The sequence below is a fragment of the Stegostoma tigrinum genome, chromosome 6 (assembly GCF_030684315.1).
Source record: "Stegostoma tigrinum isolate sSteTig4 chromosome 6, sSteTig4.hap1, whole genome shotgun sequence".
NCBI lineage: Eukaryota > Metazoa > Chordata > Chondrichthyes > Orectolobiformes > Stegostomatidae > Stegostoma > Stegostoma tigrinum.
In genome coordinates, this window is record NC_081359.1 from 108,496,626 (window position 1) to 108,523,142 (window position 26,517).

Consider the following 26,517-nt stretch of genomic DNA (forward strand, 5'->3'; position numbering starts at 1 on the left):
AAGTCTATGCCAGTGCATTGTCAATGAGGTTACTCATCTCTGGCCATCACACTTACTCCAGTGCTCAGTTACCAGCACCGGGGGCTCGGGTGGTAGCGTATTGTGTAAGGTGTTGCTTGTTTGAGGCTCATGCAGGCCACACTCCAAACGTGTCAATCCTGCAAATCATGCCATGCAGTCAGGCGTGTGGTCATCACTGGGTGGGACGTACTGGTCCAATTCAATGGGACTAACTTAAACCAGGCTCTGCCCGAGTCGGCTGATGTGGCCGGATGAAGGTGAGGGAGGTCAGGACTCATCGTTCCTCGTTCTTGTGCACCCTGGCCTTCAGGTTGGTGTTGACCCTTTGTAACAGCAAGCGTGTGCTCTGCCTGAGCTTCTCATGGGTGAAGTAGAACAGAATGGGGTCCATGACGCTGTTCATGCTCGCCAGTGGCCTCGTGGCCTTGTAGGCCCGGGCAAAGCCTTGTTGCATCAGGCAGGAGACGGAGCTCTGAGCACGGATGATGAGATAGGCAGTCTTAGTCAGATGGAAAGGCAAGAAGCTAATGATGAAGACTATGGCCACGATGACAATCATCCTCAGGGCCTTGCTCTTTTTGCAGCGGATGGTGTGGCCCAGCTCCTGGTCAGGTTTGGAGAGCTCCATTGCCATGGCACAGTAACATGCCAGCAGCCCCGCGAATGGGATGGTAAAGCCTAGCACCGTCAGGGTAATCCCGTACGGGAAGTAATAAAGGGACTGCTCGGGGCTGCTCAGGTCATAACACACCGTCCTGTTGCGCTGGATCCCGGTGGAAGCAAATTTCCAGGTGGGAGCGCACACCACCACCACAAAGGTCCAAATCAGGCCACAGACTGCCCATGCAAACCCAGCGCCCCGCTTCTTATGCCAGGTGCTCAGCGGGTGGCAGATGCCAATGTACCGTTGCAAGCTGATGCAGGTGAGGAAGAGGATGCTCCCGTGTAGGTTGGCGTAGAAGAGGAAGCGGGTGGCCTTGCACAGGGTCTCGCCAAAGGGCCAGTAGTCCATGTGAATGTAGTTGTAGATCAGGAGCGGTAGGGAGCAGACATACAGGATGTCGGCTGTGGCCAAGTTAACCATGTAAATAGCATTCCTGGTCAACGGCTTCTGAGAGAGCCAGATCTGAACAATGACCGTCAGGTTTAGAGTCAGGCCAAGTACGAGGACCACTGAGTAGGTGATGGGCAGTAGAATGTTCTTGAATTTCTCTTGATACGTGCAGCCTTTGCTCGGAGGACTGGGCCGAAGGCCGTGGGTGGAATCATTCATGTTCCTGTCTCCTGAATGCCACGATTGTTACTCCTCTCGCTTGGCCCTGTGCAAACAAAAAGCAAAATTTGAATAGGAAACCTCGGCAACAGGAAGAAGCTATTCGGTCCCTCAGGCCTGTTCTTCCATTCAGTTCGATATTTTTGGATCTGTGCCCCAACCCCAATCACATGCCTTGATTCTTTATCCCTCAATACCCGTACCATTCAACCATCACCCCCAAAACAAAATACACCTGATTCTTGATAAAACTTGTTTTGGGTGACACGGTGGCTCAGTGGTTAGCACTGCAGCCTCACAGCGCCAGGGACCTGGGTTCGATTCCTGCCTCGGGTAACTGTCTGTGCGGAGTTTGCACATCCTCCCCGTGTCTGCGTGGGTTTCCTCCGGGTGCTCTGGTTTCCTCCCACAGTCCAAAGATGTGCAGGCTAGGTGGATTGGTCATGCTAAATTACCCATAGTGTTCAGGGGTGTGTGGGTTATAGGGGGATGGGTCTGGGCGGGATGCTCCAAGGGGCAGTGGGCACTTGTTGGGCCGAAGTGCCTGTTTCCACACTGTAGGTAATCTAATCTAATCTAATCACTCAGAGTATTGGAGCCATAGAGTCATACAGCATGGAAACAGGCCCTTCAGTCCAACTCACGCACACCACCCAGGTATCCCCAATCTGACCTAATCTCACTTGCAAGTATTTGGCCCATTTTTCTCTAAATAAAAACCACAAGAACTGCGGATGCTGTAAAATTTCTGAGGAAGGGCCACCGGACCCGAAACGTTGACTCTGTTTTCTCCTCCACAGATGCTGCCAGATCTGTTGAGCTTTTCCAGCACTTTGTTTTTGTTCCAATTTCCTCTAAACCCATCCTATTCATGTACCCATCCCAATATCTTTTAAATATTGTAATTGTACCCATCTCCATCACTTCCTCTGGCAGCTCATTCCATACCTGCACCATGCTCTGTATGAAAAAGTTATTCTTCAGGTCCCTTTTAAATCTTTCCCGTCTCAATTTAAACCTATGTCCCTCTAGTTTTGGACTCCCCCACCTTGGGGAAAAGACCTTGCCTATTCACTCTATCCATGCCCCTCATGATTTTATAAACCTCTATAAGGTCACCCCTCAGGCTCATATGGTCCAGGGAGAATAGCACATCCTCCCCGTGCCTGCGTGGGCTTCCTCCGGGTGCTCCGCTTTCCTCCCAGAGCCCAGAGAGAGATGTGCAGGCTAGGTGGATTGGCCATGCTAAATTGCCCGTATGCAGTGTCTCCCTGTAGCTCAAACACTCCAACCCTGGCAACAGCTTCGTAAATCCTGAACCCTTCCAAGTTTCACGACATCCTTCCTATAGCAGGGAGACCAGAATTGTATGCAGTATTCCAAAAGTGGCCACCACCATTGGTTTCCTACCTTTGAGTCAGTTTTGTATCCAAACGGCTAGCTCTCTCTCTATTCCATGTGCTCTAATCTTGCTAACCAGTCTACCATGAAGAACCTTGTTGAATGCCTTACTGAAGTCCATAGATCATGTTCATTCCTCTGCCCTCATAAATCCTCCTTGCATCTTCTTTTAAATATTGTAACTGTATCCACATCCACCACCTCCTCCAGAATTTGAGTTCACACACTGTGTATAAAGTTTGCTCCTTATGTTATTTTCAAGCCTTTCTCCTCTCACCTTAAAAATGTGCCCCCTAATCTTGAAATTCCCCCATCCTAGGGAAAAGATAATCAGTATTAACTCTATTTATACCCCTCATTATTTTATAAACTTCTGACAGGTCACTCCTCAACCTCCTACACTCCAGTGAAAGAAGTCCCAGCTTTTCTTTATAATTTAAACATTCCATTCCTGGCATTATCCGGGTAAATCTCTTCTGAACTTTCTCCAGTTTAGTAATCCCCTGCTTATACAGTGCAACCAGAATCGGAGACAGTACTCCAGAAGAAACCTCACCAAAATCTTACACAACCTCAACATGATTTCCCAACTCCTATACTTAAAGACTGAGCAATAAATATAAGGGTAATAGTTGAAGGTTCCATTGAGAGCAGATTTAGGCCATTCAACCCATTGAGTCTGCTCTGCCATTCAATCATGACGGATATATTTCTCAATCCCATTCTACTGCCTTCTCCCTGTAACCATTGATTGCATTAGTAATCAAGAACCTATCTCGCTCTTTGATAATCTTAATGACTTCACTACAGAGGGCTGTGCAGGCGATGAGTTTCACAGATTCACCACCCTCTGGCTAGAGAACTTCCTTCTCATATCAGTTCTAAAGGGTCATCACTTCACTCTGAGGATTTGCCCTCAGGTCCTAGTCTCTCCTACTAGTGGAAACAACTTGTCAATATCTACTCTATCCAGGCCTCAGTATTCTACAAGTTTCAATCAGTTCCCTTCCTCACCCTTCTAAATTCCATCAGCTAGAATGGCCTGGTGGTGTTATTGCTGTACTGTTAATCCAGAGACCTAGATAACACTCCAGGGGCCCAGGTTTGAATCCCACCAGGGTAGATGATGGATAACAAAGTGTGGAGCTGGATGAACACAGCAGGCCAAGCAGCATCTCAGGAGCACAAAAGCTGACGTTTCGGGCCTAGATCCTTCATCAGACAGGGGGATGGGGAGAGGGTTCTGGAATAAATAGGGAGAGAGGGGGAGGCGGACCGAAGATGGAGAGAAAACAAGATAGGTAGAGAGGAGAGTATAGGTGAGGAGGTAGGGAGGGGATAGGTCAGTCCAGGGAAGACGGACAGGTCAAGGAGGCGGGATGAGGTTAGTACGTAGGAAACGGAGGTGCGGCTTGAGGTGGGAGGAAGGGATGGGTGAGAGGAAGAACAGGTTAGGGAAGCAGAGACAGGCTGGGCTGGTTTTGCGATGCGGTGGGGGGGAGGGGAAGAACTGTTCTTCCCCTCCCCCCACTGCATCACAAAACCAGCCCAACTCATCCCCTCCCCCCACTGCATCACAAAACCAGCCCAGCTCGTCCCCTCCCCCTACTGCATCCCAAAACCAGCCCAGCCTGTCTCTGCTTCCCTAACCTGTTTTGCCTCTCACCCATCCCTTCCTCCCACCCCAAGCCGCACCTCCATTTCCTACCTACTAACCTCATCCCAAACTCCTTGACCTGCCCATCTTCCCTGGACTGACCTAGCCCCTCCCTACTTCCTCACCTATACTCTCCTCTCCACCTATCTTGTTTTCTCTCCATCTTCGGTCCACCTCCCCCTCTCTCCCTATTTATTCCAGTTCCTTCTCCCCATCCCCCTCTCTGATGAAGGGTCTAGGCCCGAAACGTCAGCTTTTGTGCTCCTGAGATGCTGCTTGGCCTGCTGTGTTCATCCAGCTCCACACTATTATCTTGGATTCTCCAGCATCTGCAGTTCCCATTATCAAGGGTCAATGATGGAATTTGAAGTCAATAAAAAATATCTGGAAATAAGAACCTAATGACTATGACTCCATTGTCCATTGTCGGAAAAGCCCATCTGGTTCACTAATGGCCTTTAGGGAAGGAAACTGCTATCCTTACCTGGTCCAGCCTACATGTGACTCCCATCCCACAACTATGTCATTGACTCTGAACTGCCCTCTGGCCAGTTAGGATTGGACAATAAATGCTGCCTGGCCAGTGACGCCCTCACCACACAACGATGCAAGGAAAATGCGGATCCCGAGCCTCAACCGCTCCTCATATGACAAATCCTAGATCCCCCATCATTCTTGTAAATATTTTTGACATTTCAAATCAATCCTAACATGGTCTGGTAGGGAAAGAGTTTGTGTAATTTGGATGTCAAAGGTTCAATTAAGTCCAGATTCGACTGTAATAGTCACAAAAATGCCACACAATGACCATCTCCAACAAGAGAGAATCTAGCAATCGGCCCTTGACATCCAATGGCATTAACATGACTAAATCCCACTCTATCAAAATCCTGGGGGTTACTATTGACCAGAAATTGAACTGGATTAGCTATTTAAATACTATAGAACATAGAACATTACAGCACAGTGCGGGCCCTTCGGCCCTCGATGTTGTGCCGCCACGTCATACCGATCTGATGCCCATCTAATCTAAACTATGAACAGGAACTGGCCAGACTTCTTCATGGCAGACTGGTTAGCAAGCTTAGAGCACACAGAATGGAGCGAGAGCTAGCCATTTGGATACAAAACTGACTCAAAGGTAGAAAACAGAGAGTGGTGGTGGAGGGTAGCCTTTCAGACTGGAGGCCTGTGACCAATGGAGGGCCACAAAGATTGGTGCTGGGTGCACTGTTTCTCATCATTTATATAAATGATTTGGACATGAATAATAAAGAGATACGGTTGGTAAGTTTGCAAATGATACCAAAATTGGAGGTGTAGTGGGCCCAAAGTAGGTTGCCTCAGATTACAACAGGATCATGATCTGATGGGCCTGCAGTCAGTAAGTCACCTCCTGACTCCCCAAAGTTTATGTACGCTCCACTAGGGCAACCTGGGATGGGTAATAAATGCTGCCTGGCCAATGGTGCTCAAATCCCATGAATGAGTATAAAAGAAGAGTTAGTGTTCTCTCAGATTTTAACAGTTCTTTAATCTGTGGTTAAGGTTTACATAATGATTTCCTGCCTTTGGCTAATATTCCTTTTAAAGGTTGTTTGTTCATTCACTACCAGACTATGTCAGGATTTATATGGAATGTCAAAGATATTTACAAGAATGATCCTGCACATTAAGGGTTTGTCATATGAGGAGCAGCTGTGGGCTCTGGATATGCATTTGACTTTCATCATTACGGGGATGAGGGCGTCACTAGCCAGGCAGCAGTTATTGCCCATCCCTAATTGCCCAGAGGGCAGTTCAGAGTCAACCACATTGCTGTGGGTCTGGAGTCACATAGAACATAGAACATTACAGCACAGTACAGGCCCTTCAGCCCTCGATGTTGTGCCGACCTGTCATACCGATCTCAAGCCCGTCTAACCTACACTATTCCAAGTACGTCCATATGCTTGTCCAATGACGACTTAAATGTACCTAAAGTTGGCGAATCTACTACTGTTGCAGGCAAAGTGTTCCGTTCCCTTACTACTCTCTGAGTAAAGAAACTACCTCTGACATCTGTCCTATATCTTTCACCCCTCAATTTAAACATGTGCCCCCTCGTGCTCGCCCTCACCATCCTAAGAAAAAGGCTCTCCCTATCCACCCTATCTAACCCTCTGATTATTTTATATGTTTCAATTAAGTCACCTCTCAACCTTCTTCTCTCTAATGAAAACAGCCTCAAGTCCCTCAGCCTTTCCTCGTAAGACCTTCCCTCCATACCAAGCAACATCCTGGTAAATCTCCTCTGCACCCTTTCCAAAGCTTCCACATCCTTCTTATAATGCGGTGACCAGAACTGTACACAATACTCCAAGTGCGGCCGCACCAGAGTTTTGTACAGCTTCACCATAACCTCTTGGTTCCGGAACTCGATCCCTCTATTAATAAAAGCTAAAACACTGTATGCATTCTTAACAGCCCTGTCAACCTGGGTGGCAACTTTCAAGGATCTGTGTACATGGACACCGAGATCTCTCTGCTCATCTACACTGCTAAGAATCTTACCATTAGCCCTGTACTTTGCATTCCGGTTACTCCTACCAAACTGCATCACCTCACACTTGTCTGCATTAAACTCCATTTGCCACCTCTCAGCCCAGCTCTGCAGCTTATCTATGTAGGTCAGACCAGGTAAGGATGGCAGTTTCCTTCCCTAAAGGGCATTAGTGAACCAGATGGGTTTTTCTGACAATCGCCAATGGATTCAAGATCATTAGATACTTAATTCCAGATATTTTTTACTGAATTCAAATTCCACCACCTGCCCTGGTGGGATTCGAACCGGGGGCATGTAGGTGTCTGGATTAACAGCCCAGCAATAATACCACGTATATACACACACACACACACACACACACAGTTGCACACTTCTCTCACAAACACAGGCAAACATTTATACACCTCACACACATGCGCATTTACACACTTCACTCTCTCACACACACACACACGTACACACCTTTCTCTCTCACACACACACACACTAAGTAACTCTTCACTATAAGCATTAGTCCACAGCAAAAATAGCATTGCATTAAGAACCAATAAAGTGCCATCAGGGATAATGGGAACTGCAGATGCTGGAGAATCCAAGATAATAAAATGTGAGGCTGGATGAACACAGCAGGCCAAGCAGCATCTCAGGAGCACAAAAGCTGACGTTTCGGGCCTGGACTCTTCATCAGAGAGGGGGAATGGGGTGAGGGTTCTGGAATAAATAGGGAGAGAGGGGGAGGCGGACCGAAGATGGAGAGAAAAGATGATAGGTGGAGAGAGTATAGGTGGGGAGGTAGGGAGGGGATAGGTCAGTCCACGGAAGACGGACAGGTCAAGGAGGTGGGATGAGGTTAGTAGGTAGATGGGGGTGCGGCTTGGGGTGGGAGGAAGGGATGGGTGAGAGGAAGAACCGGTTAGGGAGGCCTTGACAGGTTGGGCTGGTTTTGGGATGCAGTGGGTAGAGGGGAAGAGCTGGGCTGGTTGTGTGGTGCAGTGGGGGGAGGGGACGAACTGGGCTGGTTTAGGGATGCGGTGGGGGAAGGGGAGATTTTGAAACTGGTGAAGTCAATTTGATACCATTAGGCTGCAGGGTTCCCAGGCGGAATATGAGTTGCTGTTCCTGCAACCTTCGGGTGGCATCATTGTGGCATTGCAGGAGGCCCATGATGGACATGTCATCTAAAGAATGGGAGGGGGAGTGGAAATGGTATGCAACTGGGAGGTGCAGTTGTTTGTTGCGAACTGAGCGGAGGTGTTCTGCAAAGCGGTCCCAAAGCCTCCGCTTGGTTTCCCCAATGTAGAGGAAGCCACACCGGGTACAGTGGATGCAGTATACCACATTGGAAGATGTGCAGGTGAACCTCTGCTTAATGTGGAATGTCATCTTGGGGCCTGGGATAGGGGTGAGGGAGGAGGTGTGGGGACAAGTGTAGCATTTCCTGCGGTTGCAGGGGAAGGTGCCGGGTGTGGTGGGGTTGGAGGGCGGTGTGGAGCGAACAAGGGAGTCACGGAGAGAGTGGTCTCTCCGGAAAGCAGACAGGGGTGGGGATGGAAAAATGTCTTGGGTGGTGGGGTCGGATTGTAGATGGCGGAAGTGTCGGAGGATGATGCGTTGTATACGGAGGTTGGTGGGGTGGTGTGTGAGAACGAGGGGGATCCTCTTTGGGCGGTTGTGGCGGGGGCGGAGTGTGAGGGATGTGTTGCGGGAAATACGGGAGACGCCGTCAAGGGCGTTCTCAATCACTGTGGGGGGAAAGTTGTGGTCCTTGAAGAACTTGGACATCTGGGATGTGCGGGAGTGGAATGTCTTATCGTGGGAGCAGATGCGGCGGAGGCAGAGGAATTGGGAATAGGGGATAGAATTCCATCCCCACCCGTCTGCTTTCTGGAGAGACCACTCTCTCCGTGACTCCCTTGTTCGCTCCACGCTGCCCTCCAACCCCACCACACCCTGCACTTTCCCCTGCAACCGCAGGAAGTGTTACACCTGCCCCCACACCTCCTCCCTCACCCCCATCCCAGGCCCCAAGAAGACTTACCACATCAAGCAGATGTTCACTTGCACATCTGCCAATGTGGTATACTGTATCGTTGTACACTGTGTGGCTTCCTCTACATTGGGGAAACCAAGCGGAGGCTTGGGGACCTCTTTGCAGAACACCTCCGCGCGGTTCACAATAAACAACTGCACCTCTCAGTCGCGAACCATTTCAACTCCCCCGCCCATTCCTCAGACGACATGTCCATCCTGGGCCTCCTGCAGTGCCACAATGATGCCATCCGAAGGTTGCAGGAACAGCAACTCATATTCCGCTTGGGAATCCAGCAGCCCATTGGTATCAATGTGGGTTTCACCAGCTTCAAAATCTACCCTCCCCCTATCGCATCCCAAAACCAGCCCAGCTTTTCCCCACCTCCCTAACCTGTCCATCCTTTCTCCCACCTCAAGCCCCACCCCCCACCTCCTACCTACCAGCCTCATCCCTGCCTCCTTGATGGAATCCCTGGACTGACCTATCCCCTCCCTACCTCCCCACCTACACTCACCTTTACTGGCTCCATCCCCACCACTTTGACCTGTCTGTCTCCTCTCCACCTATCTTCTCCTCTGTCCATCTTTGATCCACCTCCCCCTCTCTCCCTATTTATTTCAGAACCCCCTTCCGCTCCCCCATTTCTGATGAAGGACCTAGGCCCGAAATGTCAGCTTTTATGCTCCTCTGAGCAGCACCGTGGCTCAGTGGTTAGCACTGCAGCCTCACAGTGCCAGGGACCCAGGTTCGATTCCACCCTCAGGAGACTGTCAGTGAGGAGTGGGACTGGATGAACACAGCAGGCCAAGCAGCATCTTAGGAGCACAGGAGCTTCAGGGATGTGTGGGTTATAGGGGGATGGGTCTGGGTGGATGCTTCATGGGGCAGTGTAACTTGTTGGGCCGAACAGCCTGTTTTCACATTGTAGGGAATCTAATCTATGATGCTGCTTGGGCTGCTGTGTTCATCCAGCCCCACACTTTGTTATTTTGGATTCTCCAGCATCTGCAGTTCCAATTATGTCTGTGCGGAGTTTGCATATTCTCCCCGTGTCTGTGTGGGTTTCCTTCAGGTGCTCCGGTTTCCCCCTACCGTCCAAAGATGTGCAGGTTAGGTGGATTGGCCATGCTAAATTGTCCGTAGTCTTCAGTGATGTGTGGGTTATAGGGGGATGGGTCTGGGTGGATGTTGCATAGGGCAGTGTGGACTTGTTGGGACGGAGGGCCTGTTTTCACATTGTAGGGGATCTAATCTATGATGCTGCTTGGGCTGCTGTGTTCATCCAGCCCCACACCTTGTTATCTCGGATTCTCCAGCATCTGCAGTTCCCATTATCGCTAATGTTTTAGGGACCCAGCTTTGAGTATCACACTATGGCAGATGGTGGAATATTACGTCAATAAAAATTTGGAATTAAGAATCAAACGATGGCTGTGAATACATTCTTGCTTGTTGGGGAAAAATACAATCTGGTTCATTAATGTCCTTTAGGGGAGGGAACTGCCTTCCTTACCTGGGGTGGTACGGTGGCTCAGTGCTAAGCACAGCTGCCTCACAGCGCCAGGGACCGGAGTTCAATTCCAGCCTCAGGCAAGTGGCTGTGTGGAATTTGTCTGCATGAGTTTCCTCTCAAAGTCCAAAGATGTGTAGGCTCGGTGGATTGGCTAAGCTAGATTTCCCGTAGTGTTCAGGGGTGTGTGGGTTATAGTGGGGTGGTTCTGGTTGTGATGCTCCAAGGATCGGTGTGGACTTGTTGGGCCAAAGGGCCTGTTTCCACACTGTAGGGATTCTATGACTGGTCTGGACTACATGTGACTCCAGACCCACAGTAACACAGTTGACTCTTAACAGTGAGGGATGGGCAATAAATGCTGGCCTAGCCAATGATGCCCTCATCTTGTGAATGAATAAAGAAATGAAGCTTCAAGGAGGCCCAGTAAAATCTCGCCTCTTCTTCCAAACCTAGTGACAGATTGTTGGATGGGAACTGAGAAAAAGCACAGGGACAAATTACTATCTGTCATTTTGTTTGAACATCTCTCTTGTCCACATTGAAAATTTGGAAGATGGCGGGGGGGAAAGACTTGTTTAGCTGACGGCCGCACAGCACACAATTTGCTGATGAGACATTTTGCTTTAGGAGCACAATGCCTGCCAATCTATTTGCTTTTGAGAGAGGGTAAATGTCATTGTCCCCTGTGGAACTGAATCTCGATCAGCTACTGGCAACTGTGCAGCTTGGCTGTAATGTGGTTAACCATCTGTCTAACATTTATCTTATTTCCCTTTTGGAAGTTCCACTTAACTGTCCAGAATCTAACAGACTAATGTCTACTATTTATTTTTAAGCTGGTTATCATTTTTAATTTTTTTTTCTTCTTTCCAGAAGGTCCTCCCTAAATTCTGTCTAATTAACAGGTAACTCGCAACCTTCACGTGCCCTTAATACCATGGAATATCTAAAGTGCCTCACTGAACAGAGTCCAACAAAATTTAACACAGAATCACATATGAAAATATTGGCATCATATCCACAAACATCCAGTTCCTCCATCACCAACACTCAGTAACAGCCATCTACAAGATGCATCGCATTGCATAGTAGGTGGTGATGGCCCAGTTGTTTTATTGCTGAGCTGATAATCCAGAGACCCAGGTAATGTTCAGCTAACCCAGGTTCGAATCCTGCCATTGCAGATGGTAGAATTTGAATTCAATTACAAAAAACCCCTAACAAAGAGCCTAATCATCAATCCATCGCCAATTGTCAGGGAAAAATGCACCTGATTCACTAAGGTCCCTCCTTTTGGGAAGGAAATCTGCCATCCTCACCTGGTCTGACTGATATGTGATAACAATGTGATTGACTTTTAACTGCCCTCTGCGAATTAGAGATGGTCAATAAATGCTGGCCTGGCCAGTGAGGCCCTTATCCCTTGAATGAAGGGGGAAAAAAAAATTCAAAGGATCCTACCTGAGCACCTTCAAACCCACAGCTACTTTCATCTAGATAGACCAGGGCAGTAGATACATGGGAAGACCACCCCCCCTGCAAGTTCCCCTCCAAACCACTCACCATTATGACTTGGAAACAAGATACTATTTGGAAACAGAAACTTATATCGCCATTCCTCCACTATCACTGGGTCAAAATCCTGGAATTCCCTCTCTAAGGGCTTTGTGAGTCAACCCACAGCACATGGACTGCAGTGGTTCAAGAAGGCAGCTCACCACCACCTTCACCAGGGGGAATTAAGGATGTGCAATAAATGCTGGCAGACAGCAGTGCCCCTTCCCATCAATGAATAAAAAGGAAATCATAGATAAATCCAATAGAATGATCAATGAAAGAAAATTCTGTCCCTCAAAGAATGCGATATGGCAAAATCCAATATCACAGGGACACTACTGGTATGGAGATGTTTAAAGGAAAACTAGGTATGCACGTGAGGGAAAAAATATGAAGTGTTACAGCACAGGAGATAACCATTCATACCATAGTAGACATGCTGGCCATTTCAAGGAGCAATTCATATATTGCCCATGCCTGCTTACTTCTCTCCACATCCCGGCAAGATTTCATCTTTTTGAATACTTAGTAAATTTGGAGAAAGCTGATAAATATATTGCTGCTCTCCCCTTCATGTCAAGCCGCCCAGCCTTACCTTTATATCACACTTTCACGATCACTTTGAGTCTAAAAAAACAGCAAGGTCCAGTTTGAGCTGTAGCCACTGCCGTCACATCGAAGAATCAGCAGCTAATGTACACAGCAAGATCTCACAAATGTCAAGGTGATAATCAGTTTTTGTGCTCTCATGTTCCTTATCTCCAACACCCTCTATCCCCTACACCACTCTCTATCTGTATAACTTCCGCTAACCTTTACACTCCTCTCTATTTCTATAACCTCCTCTAACCCCTACAACTCCACCCTATCTCTATAAACTCCTCTATTCCCAACATTTCTCCGTGTCTATAACCTCCTTATCTCTAGAAGCTCCTCTTACTCTTACACCCCTCTCTATAACCTCCTGTAATCTCTACACCTCTCCCTACCTCTATAACTTCCTCTAACCTGTGCCTATCCCTATAACGTCCTTCAGCCCCTATACCCCTCACTATCTCTAGAAGCTTCTTTAACCATTACATCTCTCCTTATCACTGCAACCACCTGCAGTACCACAAACATCACTATTTCTGCAACCATTTACAACCTCTATCTTTGCAACATGCTCCAATTCACCCTATTTCTGTTATCTCTTCCACCCCTACAAACATCCCTAACTATGTAACACCCTCCAATCATGCAAATCTCCCAACTCTATAAACTCCTCTCACCCCGACAATGTTCCTGCTCTCCGTAACCATTTCCAGTCCCTACAATCCCCCTTACCTTTGTAACCTCCTCCAACAGTCCCTTACCCTTCCAATCTCTGTAAACTTTGAACAACCCTCCAATATTTCTGCCCTCCTCGAATTCTGGCCTCTCAATCAACTCCTGTTTTATTTGTTTCACCATTGGCAGCTGTGCATTCTGTTGCCTGAACCCCAAGCTCAGGAATCTCCAACACAGTCCTTTCTACTTCTCTCGCTTCTTCTTTGCAAAAGGCTTGAATTCATTGTCTGCAATTCCTTTGTGTGGCTCAGTTTCAAAATTGTGTTTGAAATTTGTTCCTGTGAAGCAACTTGGGTGTTTTATTGCAAAAGTGTTAAATGCATGTTGTCTTTATTGTTGAGCTCAGTTTTTGAACGTAATACTGGGAAATGGTTCTAAGACAAGTTTCTGGATACCACATTGTAGAAAAGATGTCAACACATTGGAGATAACACAAAATCAATTTACGAGAATGGTTCCGGGAACGAGAATGGTTCCGGGAACGAGAAACCACGGTGATGAGGATAGATTGAAGAAGTTGAGGCCATTTTCTGCGGAGAGAACAAGGCCATGAGGAGATTTGGTAGAGGTTTTTAAAGTCATAAGTGGGCTGGACAGAGTAGACAGGGAGAGGAGATAATAGGAATGGCTGATGCTGGAGTCTGAGATAGCAAGGTGTGGGGCTGGATGAACACAGCAGGACAAGCAGCATCTCAGGAGCACAAAAGCTGACGTTTCGGGCCTAGACCCTTCATCAGAAAAGGGGGAGGGGGAAGAGGGTTCTGAAATAAATAGGGAGAGAGGGGGAGGCGGATTGAAGATGGATAGAGGAGAAGATAGGTGGAGAGGAGACAGACAGGTTAAAGAGGATGGGATGGAGCCAGTAGAGGTGAGTGTAGGTGGGGAGATAGGGAGGGGATAGGTCAGTCCGGGGAGGATGGACAGGTCAAGGGGGCGGGATGAGGTTCATAGGTAGGAAATGGGGGTACGGCTTGAGGTGGGCGGAGGGGATAGTTGAGAGGAAGAACAGGTTAGGGAGTCGGGGATGAGCTAGGTGTTGATGAACACAGCAGGACAGGCTGCAATTTTCTGAAGAAAGGTCCAGACTCAAAATGTCAGCTTTCCTGCTCCTCTGATGCTGGCCCGCTGTAGACAGGGAGAATCTGTTCTCACTTGTAAAATGAACAAGAACAAAAGGGCACAGATTTAAAGAGACATGCAAAAGAAGCAAGGGTGATGTGGGAAAAAGCTTTCTCATTCAGTGGGTAGGGTCTGCAATGCACTGCCTGGAAATGTGGTGGGGGCAGGTTTAATTGTGTCATTCATGAGGAGCATTGGATGACTATTTGAATAAAAAGAGATATGGGGATAAAACAGGAAATTGGCACGACGGAATGATGCTCAATTAAATGAGGCGGTGCAGGCACAACAGACCCAAGGACCTCCTCTATATTGCATGATTCTGTGATTTTTTTGCAAAGGAAAATTCTTACCTTGCCTCATATAGGACAATGATGAAGTTAAGCCAACTGAGCCCGGAATGTCTGTGCATATAAAGGAAAGCTTCCACTACTAGTGTCCAAAGTTATTTCAGAGATCCATCAACAGAATAGCCTTGAAGTTAATGGAAATATTCTCTGCAGTGGTTTGACAGCCTTTGCAAGAGATAAGCCTGGAAGATAGAAGCTACAGAACAGAGGAATTTTCAATTCCTTGTTCATGAGTCACAGAAGTTCAGTAGGTAATAATAGACAGGAGGATGGAATGTTGGCCTTTATTTCAAAGGGAGTGGAGTATAAAAATAGGGAGGTTTTACTAAAACTATACAAGGCATTAGTCAGATCACAGCTGGAATATTGTGACGTCCTGGGCCCTTATCTTAGGAAAGATGCAAAGTCATCTTGGTCTCACCAGACCATAGGGCTGCTCTCATTAGCGAGAGAGAACTGGTGGTGGTTTAATCTGAGGGTTAATTTCTGCTGAAAGGATAATTTGAGAAGGAAGAACCTTCGTGGTAACCTCAGCTGGCGCAGGAATTGAACTCCTGTTGTTGGTGGCATCGAAAGCTGGCCATCCAGCCAACTGAGCTAACTGGCCCCCAATGAGTAGTAGGCATTGGAATCAGTCCAGAGAAGGTTCCCTCAGCTGATACCAGGTACGGAGGGAGCATCTTATGAGACGTTGAGTAGGTTGGGCTTGTACTCTGTTCTGAGGAAGGGTGACTGGACCCGAAACGTTAGCTCTGATTTTCTCTTCACAGGTGCTGCCAAACCTGTTGAGCTTCTCTAGGAACTTGTGTTTGTGTTCCTGACTTACAGCATCCACAGTTCTTCTGGATTTTTATTGGGCCCGTACTTGTTGGAATACAGAAGGAAGATGGATGACCTTGCTGAAATGTATGAGATAGTTAGGGTAGTTAATAGGGTAGAGGTAGGACAGTTTCTTTCCCTTTGTGGGAGAGTACTGAGGTAAGACGTGCTAAAAACACTCGTTACTGGCTAGCCTGTTGTTTTGCCAACATCATTCGGCCACAGGGCACCCTCCTTGCCCTTAATTAGCCGTTAATTGATGCAAAAGTCTCAAGTACTGAAAATGGCAACACCAAGCTGTTACAAAGAAGAGAGAGCAGGAGATTTAATTTGATTTATTATTGTCACGTTGGTGCATTTCCAAAGCTCGATAGCCAATAGAGGGCTGTCCAGCTTGGAAGAAGTCTGCAGTTTAGGAAGGCTGAGAGAGGGGGTGTCCCTCTCCTATATTTTAAAAGTGTAACTGAGCAGCAGGACCAGCATCTTGGATGGAGAGTACAGCTAACTCCAGGCAGGTAGGTGGGACAGGCCTCAAAGCCATTTCAGAGTTCTGCCCTGACCTTCCCTTCCCCTCTCTCCAATAAATCCTGAGGTTTTGAGTCAGCCTCTCATTTCTTTCTTCTTACTTGTTTCCTCAGGTGGTCCCTGGGGATTGGGAGTTACTCCTTTCCACTGCGGAGTTATCAGACTTATGAACGGAGTTCTCATATATTAGAGTCGATCTGTCTCTGCACCTTCTCTGTAGCTGCAACACTGTATTCTGCGAGAGATAATAGGAAGGTCTAAGCCCGAAATGTCAGCTCTCCTGCTCCTGAGATGCTGCTTGGCCTGCTGTGTTCATCCAGTTCCACACCTTGTTATCTCACATTGTACTCTGCATTCTGTTCTATTACCCTGATGGACTTATGTGTGGTATGTCTTGTCTGGAGAGCATGTAGAACAATACTTTTCACTGTATCTCAGTACATATAACAAATCAAATCAAATTCTGAGTTGTCTGTACCAAACCATCTTCTCCAGAAACATTTTCTTTCAAGCAAAAAAAAACCTAGATGCTGATCAAAACTATCACAGTCCCAAACTCCCTCGAGAGACAGTGGAAACAACTGGTGGCGAGTTTAACCAGAGGGTCATCATGCTGCAGGAAATGGGCAAGTTTGAGAAGGCAGGGACCTCAGCTGGCACAGGAATTGAACCCATGCTGTTGGCATCGCTTTGCATCGTGAGCCAGCCATCCAGTAAACTGACAATCAGGAAGGATGAGAAAGCTAAATGACAAACACCTTTATCGAATGCCCCTTTGGCTTCCAATCTTGCACAGCTTACCACAGGCATGTAGGGAAGAGGTCCCTTTTCCCCCAGATCTCCCTTTTCATACAATTGTACAGTATAGATGAGGCCCTTCAGCCCATTGCCAAATTACACTATTATCTTCAGTCATTCCACTTTAGGTTAAGTTAGGTTAATAACCTTGAATGTTATGTTTGACCTTCTTCTTGGAACAGTTACAACAGAGTAGGTCACTCATGCTCCTGCTGATTCTCTGGAAAAGTATAGTATGGTTCAGGTTCCCACTATTGTTCACCCCTCACCAACCCTACTGCAGCATGTTTTCCTTCATTCTTTCACAGGAAATGGGCATTGCCCAGCATTTATTCCCTATCCTTAAAGGCCCCTGACCTTGAGTGGTTTGCTAGCGGCATTTCAAAGGGCAGCTAAGAGTCAAGCACATTGCTGTGGGTCTGGAGTGACAGTGAGGCCAGGCCAGTAAAGGATAGCTAATATCCTTCCTAAACGACATCAATCGATAATAGTTTCACAGTCACCATCACGGAGATTAGTTTTCGATTCCAGATTTATTCATCGAATTTATGTTTCACAAGCGGCTATGGTGGGGTTTGAAACTTGGTTCCTCACAGCAATAGCATGGGAAGCTGGATTACTGATCCAACGGCATTGTCACTATGCTGCTAACTTTACTCTGACATCAGAGGGCAATAAGCCAAAATCCAAACTCCTTTCCATGTTTCAGCAAGACTGGAACATGCCAAACCACTTACTGACTGCCGTAGAAGATTAATGGGAAAATTATCCGATTTGCCTGAGAGACGGATTATTATTCAAAAGTGGTGTCTGCCTGGCTGGAGTCCAGAACCTAGGGGTCAGAGCCCAAGGATATGAAGTGGGCCATTTTGGACTGAGATGAAGTGAAATATCTTCACCTAGACAGTGGCAAGCTTGCGGAATTCTTTGCCACAGAAAGGAACTGGGGCCAAAGTGGTGAACGTTTTCAAGAAGGGATCATATTTAGGGCGAAAGGGGTCAAAGGATATGGGGAGAAAGTGGGAACAGGGACTGAGTTGGATGATCAGTCGTGATCATATTTATTGGTGGAGCAGATTCAGAGGGCCGAATGGCCTCCTCCTGCTCCTATTTTGTATGCTTCAGTCGTTGGTTCTTCATAGGAAAAGAAAAGTTGCAGCTGGGCTTCCTTTCACTGGTGAAGATGGTCACTATAGCAAGTATGACGTTCGCTGTCTCAAATTCCCCTGAGAATATGCGTAAAAAGTGCTCCACAGTGTCCGGGGTGGGGGGGGGGTGCAGGATCTGAAATCAGGTCCCAGCAGAGGCCAAGGCCCTCGTGCAGGGAGAAGTATACTTTGGCAGGCTTAACATTTCCTCTTTACAACATGTATACAGTTTAGATTTTGTGCAAAGTTCTCATGCTATCTGGAGTAGTCTGGGGAACAGATGACAGTCCTATTTGTTTAAGATGGTGTCCAAAATGAACGCAGATTCTTGAACGAATAAAGGCTTGGAATGCTAAACGGCCTTTCATAACTTCACAAAGACCCACCCACCACCCCTCCTCCCCCAAGCCCATTCTGGTAATTGTGCAATCACAGACATAATGTAGGTGATACAATGCACGACAGGCTCCCGTCGACAGCAGCATGCCTTATTTCTGCAAATAGAAACAGCACATACACACCACATCTGTTTCATATCAACAAAATGACTGACAGCCATTGATTGGTTCATTACTCAGGGAACTGCTCGGACCAATCAGAGTCAACCTGCTTTGTTTAAAATTTAAACAAAACCAGCATATTTTCAGTGGCAACACCAGATGTAACAATCACCAACTTGTTCATTAGCCAAATAAGCAGTGCTCTCCCCTTGTGCAGTACAAATGTTGGCTCGGCCTTAAATTGATATTCTTGCAAATTATCCTGATGAGCACAAAATGGACAGTTTTGACAAAGTTTTTTGCAATACTCAAGTTGCGTACAACCAAACTGCTATACAAATGTAAGCTGTTATTGTCGACTGGCTGATGGAGATTAATATGTTCAGTCAAAAATTCCATTCTTGTTCTACTTACCTGGATGAGTGAACTAAATAAACATTGTTCTTTCTTTGTCCAATGCTCTACATTGCTAGGAACCTGAAAAGAATCCACTGTCTTCGGAACTGCTTTGAAGTATTTACAGTGGGTTGATAAGACACTGTGGAGTATCTCTATAATCATTATAGTAAACATATGACTTTCCTCTCGAATAATTCCCAAGCTTCTGTAATGCCTTTATGCATTTAGTAGTCATAGAGGTGTTTAGTACAGGAAACAGACTCTTTCGTCCAACCAGACCACACAGACCATAATTCCAAATTAAACTAATCCCACCTGCCCGTGCTTGGCCCGTAGCCCTCCAAACCTTTCCTATTCATGCATTTATGTAAATGTCTTCTAAATGTTCTAACTGTACCCACATCCACCACTTCCACTGAAAGTTCATTCCACACACCAAATCGCTCTCCGTGTAAAAAAATTGCCCCCATGTCTTTTTTTAAATCTTCCTCCTCTTAAAAATCCTCAACTTAAAAATCTCAACCTCCTGTACTCCAATGAAACAAGTCCCAGGCTATCCAACCTCTCCTTCTAACTCAAGCCCACCACTCCCAGCAACATTCTGGTAAATCTCTTCTGAACGCTCTGCAGCTTAATGATATCCTTTCTAAAGCAGGTTGATCAGAACTGGACACAGTACTCCAGAAGAAGCCTCACCAACATCTTCACAACCACAACATAACATTCCAACACTGATACTCCAAGGTCTGAGCAATGAAGGCCAGCAAGCTAAATTTAGATCGACACAAAGCTATTATGCACTCGTGAAAACATTGTGCCCTTACAGTTAGGCTGCAAGTAGTTTTCAGCTCCTGGTCTGTTATATGAATGTGCTAATTATCAGCCAGAGTAGGCCTTTCAACCCCTCGAAATCTGCTGTACTTTTCAACACCATCGTGGTTTATCTAATTTCAGCCCCATCTCCACAGTCCTGACTACCTCTGATAACCTTGGGTTATTCAGGGATCTAGCCACCTCAACCTTAAGAACATTCAATGACCCACACCCCCTCCATCCACCTATACTGTGGGAAAGAGATTCCCAAAATCTCCTGACTTTTACTCTACATGTTTAATTCTAACAAATTAGAAGATTAAATGATAATTTAACTCAAAGTTTCCAAGTTATTATGGGATCCTAGATCGATAAGAGTGAATACTGATTGTTATTATAAGGATGTAATTAAACTTGAAAAGGCTCAGAAAAGATTTACAAGTATGTTGCGTGTTTTGGAGGGTTTGAGCCATAGGTTGAGGCTAAATAGGCTGGGACTATATTCCCCGACAACAGAGGCTGAGGTTTCTAAAAGTCATGAAAGGCATAGATAGACAAGGTCTTATTCCCCAAGATAGGGGAGTCAAAATCTAGAGGGCATAGGTTTAAGTTGAGAGGGGAAAGACTTAAAAGGGACCCAAAGGAGCACCCTTTTCACACAGAGAGTGATGTGTGGAATGAACTGCAAGGGGAGTGGTGGAAGACATTTAAAAGACATGTGAGTGGGTATATGAAAAGGAAGGATTTAGAGGGATATGGGTCAAATGCTGGCAAATGTTTAAGATTGGTCCAGGATATCTGGTCAGCATGGATGAGTCGGACCAAAGGGTCTGCTTCTGTGCTGTACATTTCTATGACTTTACAATGAATTTAGAAGCTCAGAATTTGGGGCCTTACATTAAAAGTTAGAATCAGACTTGGGAGAGACAGCAAAGGAGGGAATCACATCTGGTGTGAAGGAACAAAGTTGCTGAAAGGAAATGTTTGTAAGCCTCTCAGTTCAGTAAGAAATTTTAAAATTGTGTCACTGGGGTTGAGTTCCTGTAAAGGATATTACATTCAAGTCCATAACCCCAACCTAGCAATAATCCACTAGAATAGCTAAGGAGACTAAGGCATAAGCTACCATGGAGACAGAGATATATGTATCTCTGCACAGGAACAGGCTCTTTGGTCCAACGCGTTCGTGCCAACTAGATATCCTAACTAAATCTAATACCATTTGCCAGCATTTGGCCCATATCCCACTAACGCCTTCCTATTCACACACCCATCCAGATTCCTGTTAAATGTTCTAATTGTACCAGCCCCCACCAATTCCTCTGACAGCTCATTCCATACACGCACCATGCATGGAAAGGTTGCCCCTCCGATCCCTTTTAAATCTTTCCCCCCTCACTTTAAACCTATGCCCTTCTAGTTTTGGACTCCCCCCACCCTGAGAAAAAGACCTGGTCTATTTGCTCTATCCATGTCCCTCATGATTTTACAAACCTCTATAAGGTCTCAGCTTCTGATGCTCCAGACAAAACAGTCCCAGCCTATTCAGCCTGTCCCTTTAGTTCAAGCACTCCAACCCTGGCAACATCTTTGTTAATCTTTTCTGAACCCTTACAAGGTTCACAACATATTCCTGTAGCAGGGAGACCACAATTACACACCATATTCCCGTAGTGGCTTAATCAATGTACAGCCATGGCATGGCCTCTCAACTCCTATACTCAATGCACTCACCTGTAAAGGAAAGCGTACCAAGTGCCTTCTTCAATACCCTGTCTACCTTCAACTCCATTTTCAAGGAACTATGAAGTGCACTCCAAGATCTCTTTGTTCAGCAACACTCGCCAGGGACCTTAACATTAAATATATAAGCCCAGTCCTGATTTGCCTTTCCAAAATGCAACAGCTCACATTTATCTAAATTAAACATCATCTGCCACTCCTCGGCCCAGTCAGATAAAGATCCAGTTTTGCTTTAAAGTAACCTTCTTAGCTGTCTACTACACCTCCAATTTTGAAGTTATCTGCAAACTTACTAACCTTACTTCTTATGTTCACATCCAAATCATTTATATAAATGATGAAAAGCAGTGGACCCAGCTGCTTACAGGTCTCCAGTCTGAAAGGCTACCCTCCATCACTGACCTCTTTCTTCTACCTTTGAGCCAGTTCTGTATCAAAATAGTGATAATGGGAACTGCAGATGCTGGAGAATCCAAGATAACAAAACGTGAGGCTGGATGAACACAGCAGGCCCAGCAGCATCTCAGGAGCACACAAAAGCTGACGTTTCGGGCCTAGACCCTTCATCAGAGAGGGGGATGGGGTGAGGGTTCTGGAATAAATAGGGAGAGAGGGGGAGGCAGACCGAAGATGGCGAGAAAAGAAGATAGGTGGAGAGGATCCCATTCACCGCATCCCAAAACCAGCCCAGTTCGTCCCCTCCTCCCACTGCACCACACAACCAGCCCAGCTCTTCCCCTCTACCCACTGCATCCCAAAAGCAGTCCAGCCTGTCTCTGCCTCCCTAACCTGTTCTTCCTCTCACCCATCCCTTCCTCTCACCCCAAGCCGCACCTCCATCTCATACCTACTAACCTCATCCCACCTCCTTGACCTGTCCGTCTTCCCTGGACTGACCTATCCCCTCCCTACCTATCTTCTTTTCTCTCCATCTTCGGTCCGCCTCCCCCTCTCTCCCTAATTATTCCAGAACCCTCACCCCATCCCCATCTCTGATGAAGGGTCTAGGCCCAAAACGTCAGCTTTTGTGCTCCTGAGATGCTACTGGGCCTGCTGTGTTCATCCAGCCTCACATTTTGTTATCCTGTATCAAAATAGCTTCTTCTCCCTCTATTCCATGTGATCTAACTTTGCCAGTCAGTTTACCATGAGGAACCTTGTCGAACACCCTACTGGAATCCATGTAGATCACGCCGACCACTCTGCCTTCAATCAAAACTCTTTCTTACTTCTTCAAAAAACTCAATGAAGTTCATAAGACATGATTTCCCACGCACAAAGCAGTGTTGACTATCCCTAATCAGTCCTTGCCTTTCCAAATATATGTAAATCCTGTCCCTCAGGATTCCCTCCAACAACTTGCCCAACACTGATATCAGGCTCACTGGTCTATAGTTCCTTGGCATTTCCTTACCATCTTTTTAAAATAGTGGCACCATATTAGCCAACCTCCAGTCCTCTGGCACCTCACCCGTGGCTATCAATGATGCAAATATCTCAGCAAGGGGCCCAGCAATCACTTCCCTCGCGTCCCAGAGTTCTAGAGTACACCTGATCAGGTCCCAGGGATTTATCTACCTTTACACGTTTTAAGATATCCAACATCATCTCCTCTGTAATAAGGACATTTTTCCAGATGTCACTATTTACTTCCCCACATTCTATATCCTCCATATCCTTCTCTACAGTAAACACTGATGCAAAACACTCCCTTAGTATCTCCCCATCTCCTGTGGTTCCACACATAGGCAGCGTTACTGATCTTTAAGGTGTCCCATTCTCTCCGTAGATACCCTTTTGTCCTTAATGTATTTACAAAATCCCTTTGAATTCTCCTTAAACCCGATTTGCCAAAGCTATCTTATGTCCCCGTTTTGTCCTCCTGATTTCCATCTTAAGTATACTCCTATTGCCTTTAAACTCCTCTACGGATTCACTCAATCCCTGTTGTCTACCTGACATACGTTTCCCTCTTTTTCTTGACCAAAACCTCAACTTCTATAGTCACCCAACATTCCCTACACAAACCAGCCTTGCACTTCACCTTAACAGGAACATACTCTCCCTGAACTCTTTTTATCTCATTTATAAAGGCTTCCCATTTTTCAGCCATCCCTTTACATGCAAACATCTACCTCCAATCAACTTTTGAAAGTTCTTGCCCAATACCATCAAAATTGGCCTTCCTCCAATTTAGAACTTCACTTTTAGATTCGGTCTATCCTTTTCCATTACTAATTTAAAACTAATAGAGCTATGGTCACTGGCCCCAAAGTGCTCCCCCATTGACACCTCAGTCACCTGCCTTGCCTTATTTCCCATGAGTAGGTCATGTTTTGCCCCTTCACCTTGTACAAAATGTGGAGGAATGGAATTGTGGGAGATATAGCAGTTTGCATCGGAAATTGGCTTGCTGAAAGAAGACAGAGGGTGGTTGTTGAGGGGAAATGTTCATCCTGGAGACCAGTTACTGGTGGTGTACCACAAGGGTCGGTGTTGGGTCCACTGCTGTTTGTCATTTCTATAAATGACCTGGATGAGGGCGTAGAAGGATGGGTTAGTAAATTTGCAGACAACACTTAAGGTCGGTGGAGTTGTGGATAGTGATGAAGGATGCTGTAGGTTGCAGAGAGACATAGATAAGTTGCAGAGTTGGGCTGAGAGGTGGCAAATGGAGTTTAATGTAGACAAGTGTGAGGTGATGCACTTTGGTAGGTGTAACCGGAAGGCAAAGTACAGGGCTAATGGTAAGATTCTTAGCAGTGTAGATGAGCAGAGAGATCTCGGTGTCCATGTACACAGATCCTTGAAAGTTGCCACCCAGGTTGACAGGCCTGTTAAGAAGGCATACAGTGTTTTAGCTTTTATTAATAGAGGGATCGAGTTCTGGAACCAAGAGGTTATGGTGAAGCTGTACAAAACTCTGGTGCGGCCGCACTTGGAGTATTGTGTACAGTTCTGGTCACCGCATTATAAGAAGGATGTGGAAGCTTTGGAAAGGGTGCAGAGGAGATTTACTACAATGTTGCTTGGTATGGAGGGAAGGTCTTACGAGGAAAGGCTGAGGGACTTGAGGCTGTTTTCATTAGAGAGAAGAAGGTTGAGAGGTGATTTAATTTAAACATATAAAATAATCAGAGGGTGAGATAGGGTGGATAGGGAGAGCCTTTTTCCTAGGATGGTGACGGCGAGGATGAGGGGGCATAGCTTTAAATTGAGGGGTGAAGGATATAGGACAGATGTCAGAGGTAGTTTCTTTGCTCAGAAAGTAGTAAGGGAATGGAACGCTTTGCCTGCAACGGTAGTAGATTCGCCAACTTTAGGTACATTTAAGTCGTCATTGGATAAGCATATGGACGTACATGGAATAGTGTAGGTTAGATGGGCTTGAGATCGGTATAACAGGTCGGCACAACATCGAGGGCCGAAGGGCCTGTACTGTGCTGTAATGTTCTATGTTCTCCAGTAGGTCCATCCACACACTGAATCAGAAAATTTTCTTGTACACACTTAACATATTCCTCTCCATTGAAGCGCTTAACACTTAGCAGTCCAAGCCTATGTTTGGAAAGCTGAAGTTGCCTTCAATAACCACCTTATTATTCCGACAGATAACTGAGATCCCTTTACAAACTTGTTTCTCAATTTCCTGCTGGGTGTCTAAAGTACAATCCCAATATCATGATCATCCCTTTCTTATTTCTCAGTTCCTCTCAAACAACTTCCCTGTGCATATTCCCAGGAATAATGTCCCTAAGTACAGCTGAAATGTTATCCCTAATTAAAAAAACAACCCTCCGTTCTCTTTTGCCCTCCCCCCATCCTTCGTATAGCATCTATTCCCTGGAACATTAAGCTGCCAGCCCTATCCATCCCTGAGCCGTGTGTCTGTAATTGCTATGGCCATGCCGGAGTCTGCCTGCCTTGTCTGGTAGGCCTCCTGCAATGTAATAAATGCAGGCTAATGCCTCAGTCCTACCTCACTCTCTACTTTTTTTCCTACCTTGTCCGGATTCTGATTTACTCCTTCTCCCAGCTGTATCAGTCTCAGACTGCTCTTCCTCACTATCTCCGCGGGTCCCATCCCACATTCCCATCTCCCTTTGCCAGTTTAAATCCTTTTGTATTTGCCAATACATTCTAGTTTGTTCAAAAAGCACATAATTTATAGACAGCCAGGCAGTGTGGCAATTTATAAATTCCTATTTTAGAAATAAAACCAGTCAGACTCCAAACTAAAACAAACAGATTCTAAACAAGATAATAAAATGTGAAGCTGGATGAACACAGCAGGCCAAGCAGCATCTTAGGAGCACGAAAGCTGACGTTTCGGGCCTAGACCCTTCATCAGAGAGGGGGTTGGGGAGAGGGAACTGGAATAAATAGGGAGAGAGGGGGAGGCGGACCGAAGATGGAGAGAAAAGAGAAAAGTAATGGAAAAGGGTTCCGAAGCGGAATATGAGTTGCTGTTCCTGCAACCTTCGGGTGGCATCATTGTGGCACTGCAGGAGGCCCATGATGAACATGTCATCTAAAGAATGGGAGGGGGAGTGGAAATGGTTTGCGACTGGGAGGTGCAGTTGTTTATTGCGAACCGAGTAGAGGTGTTCTGCAAAGCGGTCCCAAAGCCTCCGCTTGGTTTCCCCAATGTAGAGGAAGCCACACCGGGTACAGTGGATGCAATATACCACATTGGCAGATGTGCAGGTGAACCTCTGCTTAATGTGGAAAGTCATCTTGGGGCCTGGGATAGGGGTGAGGGAGGAGGTGTGGGGGCAAGTGTGGCATTTCCTGCGGTTGCAGGGGAAGGTGCCAGGTGTGGTGGGGTTGGAGGGCAGTGTGGAGTGAACAAGGGAGTCACGGAGAGAGTGGTCTCTCCGGAAAGCAGACAGGGGTGGGGATGGAAAAATGTCTTGGGCGGTGGGGTCGGATTGTAGATGGCGGAAGTGTCGGAGGATGATGCGTTGTATCTGGA

The 26,517-nt window shown here is 46.5% G+C and overlaps 1 protein-coding gene across 2 annotated transcripts in view; it reads right to left on the reverse strand.

The window, feature by feature from the left end:
* Window positions 1-277: 277 nt before the first annotated feature.
* Window positions 278-26,517, reverse strand: part of LOC125453517 (P2Y purinoceptor 3) — a 56,139-nt gene continuing 29,899 nt past the window's right edge. For both annotated transcript variants that reach the window (XM_048533223.2, XM_048533222.2), the window contains one exon: window positions 278-1,340. In XM_048533223.2, the coding sequence (XP_048389180.1) occupies window positions 296-1,294 (999 nt within the window). In that variant the 5' untranslated portion in view covers window positions 1,295-1,340 and the 3' untranslated portion in view covers window positions 278-295. The remainder of the gene's footprint in view (window positions 1,341-26,517) is intronic.